The sequence below is a fragment of the Myripristis murdjan genome, chromosome 9 (genome assembly GCF_902150065.1).
Source record: "Myripristis murdjan chromosome 9, fMyrMur1.1, whole genome shotgun sequence".
Lineage (NCBI taxonomy): Eukaryota > Metazoa > Chordata > Actinopteri > Holocentriformes > Holocentridae > Myripristis > Myripristis murdjan.
The window spans coordinates 30,358,383-30,378,510 of NC_043988.1; the positions used below are offsets into that span (position 1 = coordinate 30,358,383).

The 20,128-nt window shown below is 42.7% G+C and overlaps 1 protein-coding gene across 6 annotated transcripts in view; it reads left to right on the forward strand.

Moving 5' to 3' along the window:
• Positions 1-20,128, forward strand: part of camk2b1 (calcium/calmodulin-dependent protein kinase (CaM kinase) II beta 1) — a 95,939-nt gene that overhangs the window by 68,216 nt on the left and 7,595 nt on the right. For 4 of the 6 annotated variants that reach the window (XM_030059673.1, XM_030059671.1, XM_030059675.1 and 1 more), the window contains 4 exons: positions 7,001-7,045; positions 10,118-10,166; positions 19,795-19,870; positions 19,962-20,056. In XM_030059673.1, the coding sequence (XP_029915533.1) occupies positions 7,001-7,045; positions 10,118-10,166; positions 19,795-19,870; positions 19,962-20,056 (265 nt within the window). Of the gene's footprint in view, positions 1-2,137; positions 2,207-7,000; positions 7,046-10,117; positions 10,167-16,931; positions 17,022-17,870; positions 18,015-18,779; positions 18,957-19,794; positions 19,871-19,961; positions 20,057-20,128 lie in introns of all 6 variants that reach the window. The other 2 variants (XM_030059677.1, XM_030059674.1) reach the window with 2 other exon arrangements.

Consider the following 20,128-nt stretch of genomic DNA (forward strand, 5'->3'; position numbering starts at 1 on the left):
GAAAAATATTTTCAGACTTAAAGGAGCAGTTTCATTTGGCGATGAGTTGGGATTGCAACATCACAGCCAGGTTTCTCATCTCCTCCTCTCATCCCCCAGTCCTACAGTTGCCTGTTAGTGGCACAAATTGTTAAATCACATTTTTGCAATAGAAATGAGTAAGGAAGCAACAGACCTAGTGAGCAAGCAATACATGACGATGCAAAATACTGAAACAATCGCACTGCTTTGTCATTTGCTCATTTGCCTTGAGAATGAAATGCCGTGCTGCATCGGTTACTCACTCAAGGCTCCATCCTCCATCATTAAGCCACTGAAATACGGAGACGGAGGGAGAAGGACACCGGTTGTGGAATTTTGTGGGGTACAGGCCAGAATACCAGATTTGAATACCAGAAATCTCAACAAAGTAATTGTTGATTAACAACCCACAAATATATTATTGTTGTTTTGTGCTGTCAAGCAGCAAAAATCTCACTCATTGCCACAATACTGAATGACTCATGGCAAGAGAGTGAATCGTATTCCCCTCAGGCAATTAAGATCTATGCAAGGTTAGCTGACTTCTTTGAAAGACAGGGAGTCACTTTAGTGAATCACTTGATAAACAGAACCCACCTCCCTTCCACACACTCAATAGGATGAGAAAACTAATGTTGACACAATGCAAATGTCATTATGATCCAACTAATCTAAAAAAGATTAGCGTCACTGTGATGTTAATTTTAAAAGGCACAGTTGACAAAAGCCCCAAAATGTGATTCATCATGACCAAATGGTGCCGCTGAATTGGGGAGATGTGAAGTCCCAAGCACAGGAAGTCACCAGTGACAACATGATGATGTCACGCAGTGTCACACATGTCACCTCTTAGGATGATAGGTCAGTGTTGTGAGTGCTATGGGTAATACACACAGGCCTTGCCGACACACACCTGCGTTTGGCCAATTCATAGTTCTGTGTCAACGCACCGTTACAATGGCAACGTGACAACGTGTTTGGCCAACACAACACTGTGAGAACTGAACTGGTCCACTTGAATGCTTTGTATTTTACCTGTTTTCAGCTGAATTGCACTCATAAAGAAAATAAAATTCTGCCAGATGGAGAAACAAGCTTTGAGGTTCAACATTACATTTTTTTTGATACTCCCCCTTTCCAAATTACAAAGATTGAAAGATGAGAAAGATATATTTACAGTGAGAGGTGTCCCTCAACTTTGGTTTGGTCTAGACTGAATGTTTCTGAAAGCTTTAAAAATGTTTGTATCAATGCTTTGTTAGCACAGAAGTAATGAAAGCTACTGCCATCTAGCAGTTCGGTAGTCTATGCGAACTCCCCAGTGCAGTGCTATAAGTGCTTGTATTGCCATACGTAGCTACCGCATACATTTTAACAGATAAACATAAATCAGCCTTTACTGTGCTAATGGCAGTCTCACATTATTGCATTCATTCTCTAAATCCTAACCCTAATTTAACTCGGTGCACTACACACCTAGTCTGTACGTAATCCAAATTATAATATTAGCCTAATTCTCAAACCTAAATCCCAGTCCGATGCTAATGCAGACTTGAACCTTGAGCCTAGAAACGGGCAAATATTATAAGATTTACTTCTTCCAGCTGCTTTTTGCTCATGAAATGTTAAAATGTTTCGTCAGCAGGTATTTATGTGTGAAAATTTTGTTTTTTTTTTTCCTTTCCCTTGAACAATGAAGCAAGCAAAATCTGTTATTGTGGAATGAAATGAAACATATTTCTAATCATAGCCCTAAATCTATGTCCTAACCCTAAACTAACCTTGCCTTTAAACACTACCCTGATCTTAACCTAACCCTAACTCTGAATTTAAAGCTAAATCCAACTCTGACTAACCTCTTGAAGAAGTGGAAGGAGGACCTCACTTTGAATAAAAAGTCCTCAAACTGTTTTTTTTTTTTAAGAAGATAAAAGAACAAGGACACACTCACACATACACTTGCACATGTACACACACATGCATGCACACGCTCTCACAAACCTACCTCTTTTTAACACTCTTGTTGTCTCCTCCCCCTCCTCTCCACTCCTCTCCTCTCCTCTCCTGTCCTTCCCCTCCTCTCCCTTTTTTTCGTCTCCTCTCCTCTCCTGCACAGCCTCAGACAAACAGCACCAAAAACAGCATAGTCACCAGCCCCAAAGGAAACATCCCTTCACCTGCTCTGGTATTTACCTCCTAACCCTCCCTTTGTCTGTCTGTCTGTCTGTCTGTCCAACCGACCGACCGTCTGCCTGTAAGGCCCCCCACTCCCTCTCCCTCCCTCCTCCCCCCTTCGCTCCTTCACCTTCCTCTGTCTCTCCTCTCTGTACGTCTTGTCTGTTTTGGTTGCTCTTTGCGGAGCCGCTGCGACGGCCGCGGCGCTCAGGCAGGTCCCAAACTGGCAGGTTGTGTCAGGAGACGTTTCCCCGTGGCAGGTGGGGATGCTATTTGACTTGTACCCTGGTTGATATCGTGCTGCCGTGTCGTCTCCTCTCTCAGTCAAAGTCGGGCAGAGAGGAGCCGACAGCCGATGCCTGCCGGGACTGTCAGTGCGATTTACCCCCCTCCTCTCTGTTTACGCCTCTATAAGAGCAGAGGTTCTCGACCATGTGCCCAAGAGTACGCAGGCTTTCCTTCAAGCCAAACACGACGCCAGCTGATGTTAATGGCGAGTTCTTCCAGTCTGTTAGAAGTTATCTACATCAGTGACATTAGCTGCTGTTGTGATTGGTTGAAATAAAAACTTGCATACTGTTGAGCCTCGAAGGCGCATGGCTGCAAATTTATGTTCCACTGAATAGCAAGTGATGACTAATTTTTGATTCTGATAGGTGTTTTGTGTTCTGCTGGAGGCTGAGTGCGTTTACACTTTGGAAGGAAGTCTAAAAGCTCGCGTTGGAGTTGTGCTTACAACCATCAGGCCTCCAGGGGAGAATTCTAAGCAGCATGCCTTCTTGGAGAGAGTTTCCTTTTTTGATTTGTGTGAACTTGACGTGGCATTTAGTTTTATCTGTGGGTGAATTGTAGATGTGGGCATCGAAGCAGGAATTCCAGTTCACTTCAGTTCCAATTATTTGCAACAAGCAGTCATTTGTAAATCAGCCAACAATATATATTTGTTCACTCTGCTCATATTCCCATGGCCTAGGAGTCTTATCTATGACATCTGGGTGAATTGTAAATATAAAAATCAATCTGTAACTATCATTGAAGAATTGTATTTAACATCATGGAGATGCTGTATTTATTTTTCTTTTATTTATATCCTTAAGTTTCCTTTTTAGTCTCTGTGTTACACCCTATGCCTCTTTTCTTACTTTTACCAGTGCAAAACCAAGCTGATGAAATCCTTTCCCCGCTGCTTACAGTTCACTGTTATCATTGTTGAACTGTTGCAGCCAGTTTAGATTCTCTTCATCCTGTATGAAAAACAGCAGAAACCTGCATTCTTCCTTTGTTTTTCATGACTAGAGCTAGGTAAAGTGTAAATGCTCTGCCAGTCATTCTGGGTAAACCGCCACATGCGGTGACAGTTTCATAGCATATGTTATTTTCTTTTTTCTAAACTTTCACATCCACTCTGAGCCTCCTTCAGTCACTTAAATACTTACGTGTACTGTTTTAAACAAATCAAGAGAGAGAGTCAGTTGTTTCCGTCCTGAAACACACAACTATTTTGTAAGCAAACATATTAATTTAACTCCTTACTGTAATAGCAACCTCTAATTTGATTTATTTTATGCCAGGAGTAAGCAATTTTTGCAGCTAGAGTCAGTTGAACATTTTAATGTTGATATCAGTGTGTTACATCATACTGATGCCATCATGGCGCCTTTTACAAGTAACCATAGAACCACCACAGAAATTTAATTGAAGGCTTTCATTCCAAATGCTACACTGCATAGCCAGTGTGGACAATATTTAAAAACAAATAAAAACAACAGATTCTGCTCAGAAACACACTACTATATTGTAAGCAAACATGTTAATGTGACCCATTACTATAATAGTAACCCCTAATTTGATTTAGTCTTATACCAGCAGTAAGCTACTTTTGTAAGGGTCAATTACAGGAGATTGTCTAATTTTGGAATGAAAATATTCAGTTAGGCCATTTTTTTCTAATTCGATTAGAATTACAAAAAAATGTACTGCACATTATTCTGTCGTAGTTGCTGAATTATATCATGCGATCTATATGTCCAGACCAGCGTCCATGCCTGATCATAAATCAGCAGCTAAGACTTAGATGCCATACCAATGATGTCACCAACTTAGGAATTTAACTCAACCGTCAACATGAGCAGTTTTAGGTTTGCTCCTATGAACTCTATGTACTAAATATAGATTTTGCTGCACCAGCTATACATAGCTCTATCCTAGCATGTAATGACAGTATATTCTACTGTAGGCTGCTTGGTCAGCGACAAGGCGCTAATGTGGGTGACCCAGTGGAGGGTGTGCATGAGTAGCAATAGCCTGGCCTCAGCCGGGAACAGTGAACAGAACAGGCAACCCGTCAGAGCAACAGAGCCAAAGAGGAGGCAAAAATGACAAGCACTTGGCTATACCACACCCATGGGGCAACACATGCAGCCAAATATGAGCATATTTTTAGGACGGACCTTCTCACAGTTGTTCTTTAGTGAATGTGTGTCTGGTGGTTTGTGCGTGTGTCTGCGTCCGCGTGCGCTCAACGTAAGCTTGTGCACTAGCATGCGTAGGTTCCCTCTGCATATGTGCATGTATGATGTGTTAGCGGATGCATTCATCTCGGAGAGTGTATCTGCCGAAGAGCGTGCATGGAAGTGTGGGCAAGCGTGAGTGTGACCATGTAGCAGAAGAGGCTTTTTTTTCTGAGCCTTGAAGGGAATAGAGAGTGGGAGGGTGGCTGTGATCTCCATGCTGTTGCTAGGGACTTCAGCTAGCTACTGTTTAGCCATTTGGTACATTAACTCCTTCATTACAGAGTTGCCAGGCCTCACAGTCAAATCATGGAGAGACAAGCAGGCTGCCTACACTTTGATGGCCTAGTTGTTGCAGCCTGAGTTTTCTGGCCTGGATGCAGTGCAGTTGGGTGTTGGGGGTCTTGAATTTTTAGTACAACAGACAGAGAGAAGAATGCACATGTACGTAAATATTTTTGAGTGAATTGCTGTTGGGTTCTACTTCCAGAGGGAAAATGGCCATCTAAATGAAATACATAATTTAACTTTGCTGCCCTGATAGAAAATCCTTGCGAAGTGGCTTACTGCTGAGGTCAGTGGCGGAGCAAAACGGTCAAACTCTTCCCTCCATCTGATGGAGTGACGCCATCAGCTCCCCCTCTCCTTCAGTGCCTTCCATCTGCAAACCCCAGGTAGTTTGTTCCCGCTCGTCATCGTTTCCCAAGCTGCCACCGCTGCCTGTTGCCTTTGACAACGGTTACCATGACTACACAGCCATCATCGCCAGGGAGACAGCTGGCTGATGATTGGTCATCATGGAGGTGCCACTTCCTGGGCAGGGGGGGGAGCTGTGATGAAGGCAGTCGGGGGGAGAATCTGATATACATCGAGTGACAGTTCCTAGCAGAACTCACAGAGAGGGAGAGAGAAAGGATAGGCAGCAAGGAAAACAAAAGTGGCACAGTACATGCCAGTTTTTTGTCCGGTTCAAGAACTAAATATAAGTGTCTTTATTATCCCTTTCCTGACCAAAATAAAACTTAAAACCAACAGCTAGAATGTGATTTTTGTCTGTCAAAAGCCATTCGAGACATCAAAGCAAAGCACTTCCACCAGCATCTCATCAGCGACCTGCAGCATGAGGACACAAGAAGGCCACCAGACCCAGAAGGTTGAGCACTACTCTTAAAATAGCTTCTCACAGCACAGAGACAACATAATAGTCTTTGGTGGAAATCAAAAGACAGACATTTGATTGCAGCCACTACTGCAAGCTACAAATGCCAAGGAGCTTTTGACTCGCTGTGCTCTAAGTGGAAGTGATAAAGTTAGAAAAACCTGCAAAAATACAAAGGAGAAAAGTCATTAGGCTTATCCTGTGGAGTAGCTGAGCTGATTCCATGCATCAGCAATCGACAAATAACAGTCATTCAATTTTTTCCCTTTATTTATTTATTTTTCTACAGAGGCTGGGATTCTCAAATGATGGCAGTAATACCAATGTCTGCCTGGCAGTGTCTGCGTTTTCTGTTGAGATGAGTGTGCAGGAGCAAGATGACTCGTTTTGGCTTCATCTTGTGGAGCGTCTACTGTCTTTGTTTTTATTTGCAGGGCACGTCAACGTCTTGCAAGATGTTGACGATAGTGTTTGTCTTTGTAGCGTAGTGGAGTGGAGTGTATTTCATTCATATTGTATGGGCTTTGGGATTTTCTCTTCATCTGTCTTTATCCACTCTGTCATTTTGTATGTGTTTGCATCGTCTAGGAGATGGAAGGCAAATTATAATCTGTAAATGTATGCATGCACAGTAGTGCAGTGCTAAAAAAAAAAAAAGAAAAGTAAAAAAAGAACGTCCGTGCTCAGCAAATGTGCTGGATAAATAAAGGTTAAAAAAAAATGTCACAGTTCTGTGTGCAACTGTATGCTGTTCCTTTCCTCCGGCTATATATTTGTGTGTGTATGCACACACTTCTGTGTGTGTGCGCACGCGCGCGCGTGTGTATGTGTGTGTGTCTATGCATGTGTAGGGAACAGAACTGACTCCAAATTACAGTTTTCAGCTCATCCACCCACTCTATCGCTCTGGAGGATTCTTCCCTTTCTCCTTCACCAGCCTTAACAAGCATTTTCTCTCTCCTCATCCAACGTTCGTACCGCTCTCTTTCTCCCTCTTTGCCCACTTCTATCCATCACTGCCCACCTTTATGTCACAATTTTCTCTCTTTCTTTCCCTCCCTCTCTCTCTCGGCCCCCCCTCACCCCTTTCTGTCTTTTGCTATACCTTCCTCCCTTTCCCTTCCTCTTCCTCCAGGAACCTCAGACTACCGTCATCCATAATCCAGTGGACGGGACGAAGGTACACCATTCTCCAGTCCTGACCTCTTCTCTTTCCTCCTCCTCTTCCTTCTCATCCTTCCCTTCCCCCTTGATATCTCTTTCCCTCACGCATCTGTGTGAGAACAAAATCACATCTGTTTACTAATAGCTGTGTGTTTGTGTGTATGTCTGCGTGTGTACATGTTGCTCCAAGTTGAACTTTACAAATAAAATATCCACATATTATCAAAAGGCTAGGTGGTGGACAGGATAGCGAATGTTGCTTACCTTGTTATCCGGTGCCCTGTTGAGTTCACTTACTGTGTGTTAGTTATGGACTAATTATGCCACCTAGGGGACCTGCCACAACCCAACATACATAGTTACACCACCTCTAAAAGTTTAAATAAACACCTGTAAATAATGATAAAATGAAGGTGACTAAAATAGCATGCATAGTAAGGAGGGCACCAAAGTCTCAAAGAAATACTTTTAGTCCCAGCCAATGAAGGAGACTTTGCAAATTCATCCACACAAAAACTTGACACTAGTGTAGATTTTGGGATCTAGGCACCCAGTTGATAATGCATGCATGTGTGTGTGCGCTTGTGTGTGTGAAGGGTTTTGGGGTTCTGCATGATCCTGCATGATTTTTTTCAGTGAGGCCACCTCCTCGTAGACATGACCCAACATATACGACGCCTGTGTGTGTACATCTGTGTGTGTGTGTGTGTGTGTTTGCACAAGCCGTTTCTGCTGTGTTGTGATGTGCACAGCTGAGAGCGGCATTAGCATAGCTTTGTTCCCAGGCTGCAGCCAGGCTTTTCATCATAACGTGGTGACGCTGGGGCTGACTCACCGACCCCCTCTTCGGGTTGGTCCTCAGAGCATAGTGCATGGCTTCGTGTTGTGTACAATGACTCTCGTGCCTTATCTCCCCTGTCGTTTTGTGAGGCCTGTGCTTATTTTGGGGCTGCAGCTCTCAGAAAACCCTGAGTGAAGCTCAGGATTGAATTTTTTCTGGGGAAAGTACAACTTCAGGATGAAAAGTCCTTAGGCAAATTCACACCAGGTATGTTTGAAGTGGTTTAATGGAACTGCATTGGAGCATTCACTCCTGTAGTGCAGTTCATGTGGTGAGGTTGAAAACGATGCCATTTAAACTTGGGTGCCACCATAGTAACTGCACAAAGATGCCTGAATGTCGTGCATGTCACTATCCTCTTCTAAGTGAACTGTGGTTTGCTTCCTTCAGAGGGAGAACTTAATCTAAAACAACTGCGGGAAACTACCTCGTGCGTGGTTTTAATGGGTGTAAGAGGGATGTTGACATCTCATAGCCAGCAGTTTCTCCTGGTTGGAAAGGCTCGTGTAACAAAGTGAATTGATGTCAAACTTGGAGCAAAGGTAAAATGAGGTAAAATGAAGTGAAATACCTCATCGGTATATCGGTCAAGGAATGAATGTGGTATAAATACTACAAAAGGTAAATTACAGCAAAAAGCACAGGCAAGTCCACCAGGAATTGTGCTTGTTTTGAATCTAACCTGGCAGGCAAAACTGTCTAATAAACAGGCCGCTTGTAAGTATACCTTTTTATTGTCATTATTATTATTACAAGCCCTGCTTCACTTGTTATCGGGCAGAATGAGCCTTTCATCCAAATACAAAGCAACAGTTAATGTAAACTTTCCGTTCTGGTTCATTTCAACAAAAACAACACATAAATGGTTGGTAGGTGTTATCACACCTGGTGTGGTATTTTCTGTTTGAGCACGTCCACACACCACATCTCTCTTTTTCTCTGTCCTTTCCTCACGGACATTCCTTTTTTTTCTCTGTCTTCAGGTTATTAATTGCTCTTTAGAGGGCTGGGAAACACACATGTGCTTTTCATGTTCCCGCTCGTGTGAGAGTGTACTTCTAATGAGGTCGCCAAGTCTCTCAACTCCCATCTACATGCAAGGGGAATTTAGGCCCATTTAATCTGCTAATTGGTAATCAGAGGGTAACTTCTCCTCTAGCGAAAGTCTGTGCAGAGACAGGAAGGTAGAGAGACAGGTAGGTAGACAGACAGATAGATAGCTTTATCCATTGTCCTAGTGATAACGGCCACTAATTGGCTTCAAAGAATCCAGTCTAGCTGCTGCCAGATGGAGCAAATCCCATCAGTTCTATATCAGTTGTGGCAAGAGACAGGTGCAGCACACAGAGAGAAGACGCCATTTAGCCATGTGCAAATGTCCATGCATATTAACACACACACACACACACGAGTGTGCATGTGAGGATCAAGCAGATGGAGTTGGGTTGGAATGGAAGAAGCAAAGGGGTTTGAAAAGGTTAAAAGGTCAAATATGGAATGACTGACAGGTAGGTGGCTAAGGCGATGTCCACACAAAAACCGGGTACATTTGAAAACACATTTTTTTCCCCCTGCATTTTAGTCCTTTAGCAGGGAGAAAATTTGTGAGAGCTTTTTGAAAATCTTGACGTATCTAGGCCGTAGTCTGATATTGAGTATCAGCAGTAAGTATTGTACGTGCAATCCGTGCACATACACCTGAGCATGCTTGATGGGGGACAAGTTGCATTTAGAAGGGTTTCAGTATGGATGAATGGATGAAGTTTCTTTTTTGTAAATCTGGAAACGCTACTGTGGTGTAGTGTGGATGCAATACCGAAACAGAATTACCCAACTTCAGATTTACCCAACTTGGTGTGGACATGGCCTAAATGAGCTAAGTTGGATCGGACATGGTGCTTCTTTGGCATGTTTCGACTTTATGTTTTGTCAGTTATCGGACTGACTGGTTTTGACTAACAGTAACTGTGTTGTATTCATTTAGGATTTTACTGCCATTTGGTTTTATGCCTTATTGAGTCCTTAGTGACTGATGTCGATACATTTGATGCATTGTGATCAGTTTGCTCAGTTTTGTGAAGACGGGAAGAAGGGAATTTTCCTCTAGCAGGGTTGTGATTTGAGTGTTAACAAATGTGCTATTGTTTTGTTTTTTTTCCCCCCTGTATAGCACGTACCTGTCTCTGTGTATTCGAGTATGTGCAATGGAGTCATGGCCCAAACTGACTGATTCTCTCTGATCTCCAGGAATCATCTGACAGCAGCAACACCACTGTGGAGGATGAGGATGTGAAAGGTAAGAGTGCAATTATGCAAACAATAGATAATAATAATAATTATTATTATTATACAAATCAGAATTGAAGTTCTCAAAAGATTTTGGCAACAAGCAGCAAGTACAACGCATATGAAGGACACAGAGGACCTCAAAGACACCAGTATCATGCTCAATACAGACGTTTTAACTAAAGCTACAGTAGGACCTTGATTATCCAATCCCTGAAGGAACCGCACAGCCGTTTTCCTTTTTTTTTTCCTTTTCACTACAGGCTGCACATTACTCTCCAGTAGCCTACAATACAGTAGCAGCAGGCACACACATGTCTTATGTGTGGGCTAATGTTTGTGCTGGTTTAAAGGCTATTTGTTTTCCAGTAAATCAGTCTATTATTCATTGGCCAGTTTGTTTCTGGATGCGTTCATGTGTGCACTGCAGCCACACTACTGTAAATTATTTTACTGCCACACCTACGTATTTGTTGTATGGTTTAAAGGCTGTTTATATCTCAGAAATGTTTGGAAACATGTTAATAATATATGTCATTAAATAGAATTTCCCAAGAGCTTTGGTGCGTTTTTCAAATTTCAGCTATCCAAAATCCCGTTCCCGAGGGGTTTGGATAATCGAGTCGCTGCGCAGGGCCAAGATTTGTGTATTTGAAATGTGAAGAGAAGGTGTTTTTTTTTTACGTTTGAAAATGCAAATGCTTTAGGTGTAGCCATTTTTCTTGCCTCGTACGGTTTGAGACCAACAGAATGTGCAGCATAACCAACATCAACCTCCAAACTACAAATGAAGGGACGTTATGCTTCAGTCACCACATAACATTCCTGCTATACCATCAGCTTCCTTAGCTGTGGCTGCTCAAGGAACAGCTTGTGTACTTGGACATACACACATCCTGGATGTGATACAGTATGTCCACTTTTTATTGAGAGAATTTTGCTATCATGCAGCACTCCCTGTTTTGACTCTGTTCTTCAACCCTGCAATATTCCTCTGTGTTTACCTTGATGCAATGGTGATCCCCACCGATGATCTAAGCAAGTTACTATTTTTTTTTTTTTTTTATAATTATCCCGATGTCACGATGAAAGGCGTATTATTTGAGGTTTGAGATTTTGATCCTAATGATGGCATTCAGAAGCACTGTATTATCTCTATAGGCCTCAGGATAGAAGAACCCCCACCCTCAGTTAAAGCAATCCATGTTTTTGTGACCAGTGGCGCAAGATTGTCAATCATTTGATTTAGTGGCTTTGAATATCCAAGAGGTGACGGAACAATTGAGCATGACCAGAGAGGAAGAAAAACAGCTGCTGTAACTCAAGCAATTGGAGAATTCCACCATGAGATGGCGGCCACGGTAGTAAATATTGAATGAGGCAAGCAATAATTTTTCAGAGCAATAGAGGTATTAAAGCTGTGTTGCAGACAAGTCTTTGACGAGTCTATTTGGTGAACACTCAACCAAAAAGCAGAGAAGTGGCTCCTAGTAGAGCTTGTTGTTACAAGCTCTCAGTATGTTACAATTCAGCAACACACCGAAAAATAGATTCCTCAATTGTCATGCAGTCAAAGATATTCATTTTCTGTGACTGCTAGAAAAGGTTTTCTCTTTGTGAAATTTGGGTACCTATGCTGTTACTTTCAAATGTTGAGAAATTATGCCTAGATGTTCTCAGAATCCAGAGCCTACAAGAGTGTTAAAACCTCTGATGACTGATGCTCTGTTTTTTATGCATGAGCTACCTGCTTTGACATGGCAGAATCACTTCATGCATTTTGGTGCTGGCTGTCGGCCCTGCCACTGGCTTTGTCCATGCAGTGATTAAATGGAAAGCACCTTTTCCCCAGTGAGATATATTTTATAGTCTGAAGTATTTGTATCACTACAAGTACATGAAGAAAGTTATAGGACAGAAAGAGAACTGTGCCATCTAAGTCAATAAACGAAGTCATAATGCTGCAATCCGGCAGGGGAAGCGAGGAGAAGCTCCCTAATAGTTTAAAGTTATGGCTCGTATTACTATTACACTGGGGAGGATAAAGTATTTATTTCACTGTAACAGACTGAACCTCAAACTAGAACGAGAGCCAAAGCAGATAATTGATAAAGCAGACAGTGAAAGTGAAACAACACAATAATCAGAAGTCGGGAAATCAAAAGAACACTTGGGGAATCCCCCTCTGCCTTGCACATCACAGCCTCACTACATCTGGAACCCGACAACCCCCCCCCCCCCCCCCCCCCCCCCCCCCCCACAATTGTAGATATGACAGGGTTGCCATATTAAAAATACAGGTGATACCTACACTAAATATAGGGTAGAAATTGTTTAAATACGTTTCTATTTAAGTGACTGGGCAGTCACCCGGCTAATAGCTGACCTCTTGCTGACCCCTCACGGAGCCTGGCTGTATTGCTTCCTCTTGTCGTTGTGCTACAAAGCATGAAGGGGGTGGGGCGTGGGGGGCGTTGGACGGTTGAAATGTAAGAGGGCTTGTAGTGCTGTTGTGGTTTGGCTTTCTCAGAAGTGTTGGCATTTGGCTGAAATCGTTTTACTGAGAAACACACATGCACACACACCTCTGAAATACCAGCAGGCCTGTGGGATGTTGACTTGTAGAGATGTGCACTTGTGTTAGGCTCGTGTGTGTGTGTGTGTGTGTGTGTGTGTGTGTGTGTGTGTGTGTGTGTGTGTGTGTGTGTGTGTGTGTGTGTGTGTGTGTTTGTATGTGTGTGTGTGTGTGTGTTGCTGGAGGCTGAATTTGTGAAATAAATGTCTTCTCAGCGCATGTCATACATATCAGCGAATAACTTCACAAGGCGCCTCCAAGTTCAGCCTCCTTTTGTCCACTGTGTATGCAACTGAATGACGGTTTGTGTGTGTGTGTGTGCGTGTGCGTGTGTGTGTGCGTGCTTGTGTGTATGTATGTATATCGGCTCTTCGTATCTATTCCAATGCACACACACACTCCTATACTCCACATCGGAGCTGAGTATAATGCATCTCCATAATTCGGGTCATGAATGCAGCAATTCAATGCCAAGCGAACAGAACAGAATGTGCCCCTTCATCCCCTCCTCCTCCTCACTGTAGAGGCTTTGCAGCTATATCACAACATCACAGAGGGCTGATAGATAGACTGTATGCTAATAATGGAAAAATAGGCTAGGAAAAGAGCTACCTGAAAGACATTGTTGTGGTGTAGCTGTAGGTCTTCATTAATATTACGTAAAAGTAGAAGATTTGTCTCCAAATGTAAGGTACTATGACACTGCTAAATGTCTTTTTGGTCAGAGCATCTACTTCAAAGCAATATGGGGCATTAAAGGCATCGTCTAAGAGGAATCACCATGCTCCCGCCTCACTCAGAGTGTCAGAACCAGTAAAATATTTTTATAAAAAGGAATGCTTTGCCCTCAGAAAAAGAATGACTTTCCAAGCCTTTCAAAACAACATTTTTTATTCTTAAGAAAAACAATGTCCCTGCTGCGTTGGTCTCTAAAAAGGTTTGGAAACTTATTTTTCATTATGAGTGTGAACCATTCTGTTTTATTGAGGCATTAAAGGGATTAGAAACACTACAATATATATATTTTTTGAGGTGTTAACTGGTATCTAAGCATTGTTTGAGACAGACAGCAAAGCATACAAGTTGTTACCTCAACATGGAAGTGCATTATTTTGGGTTGCCCAGATTGTAGGTGCTAAATCGACATTTCCTTTTCTCCCAGAAAAATCAAAAACAAGTGAATGTATTGGATGTTGCACGGAGTTTACTTTACTTTCAGTTGCCTGTGAAGTTACTGTAGATTAGGTTTTATGTGTTATGGCGGTTTAGATTTATGATAGCCTGATGTTTGCTATGCTACTCATTCTTATGGTTGTGTAATATTCTCTGACACTCTGAATTGTGCCCCTTAAGGAAGGCTTACCCTGTATTATCGCACAAGGGATGGTAACATCCTACCTTGTGTATTGATAAATAGTTCAACGCAGCATAATCAGGTTGATTTGATAGCTGCTCGTCCCTGCCCCGCCCCCTCCCTTTCCACCACTTCTCTCGCCCAGGGCAGTGCATTTTTCAGACTAGTGGAATTGGAGGAGAGAGATTGAAACTGACTTGGCCATCAAACAGAACTGGACAGTTTGCACATTTGAAATTACACAACATGGGGTGCAATTACACCTTTGTTTTCTGTGAAAGCGATTGTTATTTCAGTGTTTGCAATAATTTGGTGCCGCTAGATGATAGTTTTCTCTGAGATTTTGCCTAAATTGGAAGAGTAGAGTCTGTGTACCAGTGACGTTGTTATGCATATGCAGAAAGAAAAGTCTCATCTCATTCAAAGGCAAGCTGATGTGCCTCAGTGGCATTACATTACATTACATTACATTATGCCTTTTAGCAGATGGTTTTGTTCAAGTCAACTCACAGTAAATACATTTTACATAAGTACATCAGTAGTCGATTGGTATATCACATCGCGTATCTCATCATTCATCAGCTAAGTCTTCTATAGGAATAAATAATGCATGGATATTTTTTAAAGTTGTTTTTATAAGGGAGGAAGTCTATTATGATAAGTCAGTGTGAGTGGGGTACAAGGGACACAATATTGGTAACAATTTAACTTTTCAGACAGAGGAGAGACGATCATTCCACCGTTGTGGTGTGAGAGATAAAAAGTCACGACAGGGAATAAACTCTGAGACCATGTAGTGATGATGGAGGGGTGAGGTGATTTGTAAAGATGGAGGAGCGGAGTGAGCAAAGTGGGGTTGACGAGAAATTTTGTGACTTTTGAGGGGCAGCTCAATGTTCTGCCAGCAAGTCTTAGATTTGACGCGAGCAGGGATGCATAGCCAGTCAGTGAAGTGAGTGGAACTTGGAGGTGGAAGTGCCTGATACAGTAAAGTTACTAATCTATAATCAATTATTAAAAATTCTCTTATGGAAAGTAGGGCAGCCAGAGGGTGTGTTACATCACCTGAATGCATTGTACAGTATACCCTCAGGCTCTACTGTATCATAATGTACTTTCCCTCTGTACGCAGTGGAGGGTATTATAACCCTCCCCTCCCCTTCCTTTCCCTTAACGGGTCCCAAATCTGAACCACACAACCCCCCTCTGATCCCCCAGCAAGGGCAAGGGCACCTTTGGGGGGTTGGGGTATATGGGGGGGTGTCTATATTTAGCCCTATGGCAGGAAACGGAACCAGCTTGCCCACAGAGGAGTTAAAGGCACCCTGCCCTGCTACTGCCACTCTGGGTTAGCATTAGCCCTCCACTGTGCTTTAAAGACTCTTGCATTCGAGTCGGCAGATAGCTTCGATGTGGCAAGAGAGAAACACAAGAGCCAGGTGAGTGCTGGGGGGGGCTCGTGTCTGGACCGAGTAGTTTGTGCCACGTTGACCTTTGTAGTGTCTTGTCAGGTCAGTGCGTGTTGGACAGCTGGTTTGTAACCCAACGCCTGTGCTGGCTGATGGAGCATCTGACCACATAACTTTTCTGTTACTCTCAATACTTTTATAGTAGAGAATATGTTACAGACGCCGGTTTCTCAGGGCTGCTCATTGTTAATGTTTGGTCTTTCAACAGTTTTATGGTGCAGATGACCATTTGTTATGGTGATTATAATTCGAAAAGGTTGCTTACTGCGAAAGTTTAAGATACAGATTTTGTTTTGTTTTGTTTTGGTGACATCTTTGGCTAAGTGCTCATCGCTGTGGTGTTCCTGCACTGCACCTCCCAGAGATCACCTGTCAATCAGACAATGCGGCGGGTAGTTAGATGTCTTTTTTCTTGGATTTTCTCTTGATTTTCTGCCAGTATTGCTCTTTTCTTTACCTTTTTTCTGCTCCTGTTAACTACCAAGCTCTTCCTCTATTTATTTGAGACATATCACCGGTGCTGCTGCCAGAAACATTTAACACATCACTTCCTGTGCACCATAGGATTTTTCCCAAGAAAGTGTTTAGACCATCAAATGAAAAGATTTTCATGATGTAGGCATAATTTAAATGACTATTGTATAATGAGAATTGGTGATAGAGAGCAGAAAAATGCCTAAAGAAATGAATTTACATTTATTCATGTGAAAATGTTATGGATTATTACTTTACACTTTGGTCTGTGAATTTAATTTGTGCAACTGTGAGTGGATAGATTCTCCATAATGTGGCCATGCAGTAAAAACTCCTTTTATTCTCTCTTCCCGGTTCTCTCGTGCCCTGCCCTCTTTTTTCCTATGGGTATGTTTCCCTTCTCTCTATTTGTCAATGAGTGTTCACATGTTGCGTTTCCCCAGTTGCCAGCTGATTAAACAGATGAGCAGTAATGAGTAACATCCAACTCGCTCCCATTATCATGGTCATCACCATTGTCATAATCCTCGCTCTGTTCTCCAGCAAGACTCCCATTAAAAACCCAATAAAGCAGATGCACTAGCAACCACGATTGTAAATCCTGCTGAAATTGAGCCATTAACCATAGAAACTAGCAAAATTCTTCTTTTATTTATAAGATCTGGTGACTCAGGACTGTCAGTGAAAAGATAGCTGTAATTTGCCAGAGCAGAAAAAGGATGAGCGGGTTATCTTTTCCTATTTTTCTTCATGCTGCCTCTCTACTTCACACCCTCTCCTCACTCTTCCATTCTTCAATGTGACATTTCTGTTGTGCTTTTTGTGCGCAATATGTGTGGTGGGTTGTTGTGTGTATACTTGTGTGTGTGTTCTCTATATGTGTGTGTGCGTGCACACGATCAGGGAAGAGTTTAGACAACAGTCCCGTTAAGACCCAGTCCAGCACAAGCTCCCAGCCTGATACCTCTCAGGGCCCCTCACCTGCTGCCTACTGTAAGTCAGCATGGCCCCTAATGCAGCCTGTCACACACACTCACACACTCACTTTGTACTAGCATTCCTCTTGACTAATGCCTGCCCTGTATATATTCCACTCTAAGTCTTTGTGTTTCCAAACTACAGCTGCCATTCACTCCTATTAAACCTCTGAAGTGCCCAGCCTTGTACATCGTAACCTCCACAGTATCTATTCAAACTCAGCCCACACACTTCCTCCATTTTATTATCAGACAATTCAAAACATCACTTGACAGTATGACTTTTCAGACTCCGCATTGTGGCTGACCAGCCCATTCTGAAAAACGCTGCAAGATGATCTGTGTTACTTCTCCTCTACTTTCCCATCCTCCTTCTTCCTCTTCCATTTGATCTGGACCCGTCCTGTTCCACCCACGCCATGTGTCTGTTTACAATGACTCGCCGTCTCCCTCTCATGGACATAGGTGGAATAGCAACAAAGTACCCTGCCATAACAGCGTGTGTCATTGTGCATCTATTTTTTTTTTTTTTTTTTTTTTTTTTTACATTTCTGAGCATGAAATGTTGCTATGCGCCTTTTCATGAGTGGGCTGTTTTTCAGTTCCTGTCATTGTCTTTGTCTGAGTCAAACTGAGTCTTGGAGAGCAATTTGGCAATTTTACCGCAGCCATTTACAAGATGCTGCAGTGACTGAGGCTTAATTGCTAACCATGTTTGGTAAATCTGTCGTTCCTTCTTTCATATTTGGCTGGAGGCCTTCTTGTCTTAGCTCTCCAAGGCGAGGTCTAATCATCAGCACAGCCATGTCTGTCGTAAACCTTCCATTCACTGTCTTCCATGTCCCTCCCTCCCTCCATAACTCAGCTGCTGCAAAGTTTGCTGACCTGTTGGGCTCAGTTCGTAGGGGCTCAGGGCCCATATCCGACGGGGAGGGGCGATCCAGCACCCCACCTCCAGCAGCCCTGTCCGCCCCTTCCCCTCCACACACCCCCGTCGTCCCTATGCAGAGTAAGTAGAGAAGCACAGGAAGAGGGATTATACGTAGGAGGCATATCCAGGCCTCCATCAAGCATCTTAAAATCTCCCCTTGCTGTGTTGCATGTGTCATGTTTAGGAAAGGAAGGGAAAGGAGTAAGAACAGCTTCATTTTTAACTCTAAACAGATAATTGTCCCATATTCTGTGCTGCATGGTCTCTACATATCAATACGTTTTTTTTTTTTGTTTTGTTTTGTTTTTTACTTTTATCTGTCCCTCCAGGATTTATTTGTTTATTTAATTTTACAATGACTTTTCTCAAAAAATGTGGTACAGTTTGCACATTTTGTGTGTTGCAAGCACTAAAATAGTGAGAGTGTGTAAAAATCACAAGTCAAGAGGAAAATGGTTCAATGGTGGCACTAAAGAGATACCGCAAATGCTTAGACCATATCCAATTAAGGAGTCATATAATCATTTCCTCTGGAAACAGTCTTGCTGTAAGTCACAGAAAACACAGGAAATATTAAAGTTATTATCCTTTTGTTATCTAACCAGGGGAGAAAAAAACATAGTTTCCAAATTTACAACAGAACAAAATGCTGTACCTGAACTGTACTCCTTAGAAAATAAATATACCTCCAAGTCAGCTCAGTGTTAATTGTCACAACCACAAATTCCTGGAGGGACTTTTATTTCCTTCATCCCTTCTTTCTCTTACTTCCTTGCTCACTGTTTCTCATCTGTTTTTCCATCCTTCACACTCATCCTGCCTCTCGTCTGGCCTGACACTCAGTGTCCAGACTCACAGACCTGGTAAGCAGTGTCCGCAGGGCGCCGGCAGCCCCTGCACCTGAAGGTGATGCTGCCCCGGCACCAGCTCCCATCGCCAGGCCCACCCCCCCACCTGCACACACCACCTCCCCACCTCCCCCTCGCTCTCCCCCCAGCCCCTCCCTCTCTTCCTCGCAGAGTGAGTACTGAGCATGAACTCCCATGACCTGCCACATGGTAGCCAATCAGGGCCCTAATCAAGTGGCACTGCAGTATTTCGGTGCAGGCCTGTGCGTGACTAAGCGTGTTCCACACAGTTTACTGTCTACAATGTAAACAAGGACAGTGTCTAATGTGCATGGTGTAAACTGTTGTTAAATTGGAATAGAAACTATTTGTGTTGTTTTTTATACTGAGCCATGTTAACCCCCTCTGCTGTGTGATGCAAACAGAGCTGCAGACTGCAGAGGGATTTAAGCATCTTTAGAGTAAAGAGGTCACTTTTGTTCAGACTAGTTCCCCCTAATGCCTGCGGTGATATGAAGAGACATCTTGTGTGCTCATGTTATATATAATATTCTGTCGATACTGTGCTCCTGCTTCCCATGATGAGCAAATTCTCTATTGCGGATTGACTTAGTTTAATTTACTTTGCAAGTGTGCACACTAAATGCATTCCTTAACAAATTCACAATATTGCACTAATAAAGTACTTGGCTGTTTTGTTGAGGCTTCACAGATTCACACTTTTGCCACATAGAATCCACCTTTTTCAGTAGATTTTTTTTTTTCAAATGACCAGAAATACACATCTGAGTTCATCATATAAAAGACAATTAATCATAAAATAAAGTTACATAACAGATTCTGTGTATGTTTATGTATGTTGGGGTCCCACCTGCATTTGTTTAGCTGCTGTGTTGGTGTCTGTCTATAACTTGCAGTGATTTGCAAACTAACTGTCTTTGATTGGTTCAATCAACTGATTTATTTGTCTCTCCTGTTATGACTGACTCTGGTCTGACTGTCTTGTGTAGCACGTAAACAAGAAATCATCAAGATCACTGAGCAGCTGATAGAGGCAGTCAACAATGGAGACTTTGAGGCATACGCGTGAGTTGGTGTTTTTTGTGTGTTTGCTTTGGGGTTTCGAGAAGTTATGGTGGAAGTGTTGCATCAGCATGTCCTGTGTTTTCTTCCCCAGTAAGATCTGCGATCCTGGACTGACCTCATTTGAGCCGGAGGCACTGGGGAACCTTGTAGAGGGCATGGATTTCCACAGATTCTACTTTGAGAACCGTAAGAGCTGAGGACTTTCAGTTACACATCACCACCTAGCCGAACCAGACCCACCATGATTTCAATTTTTTT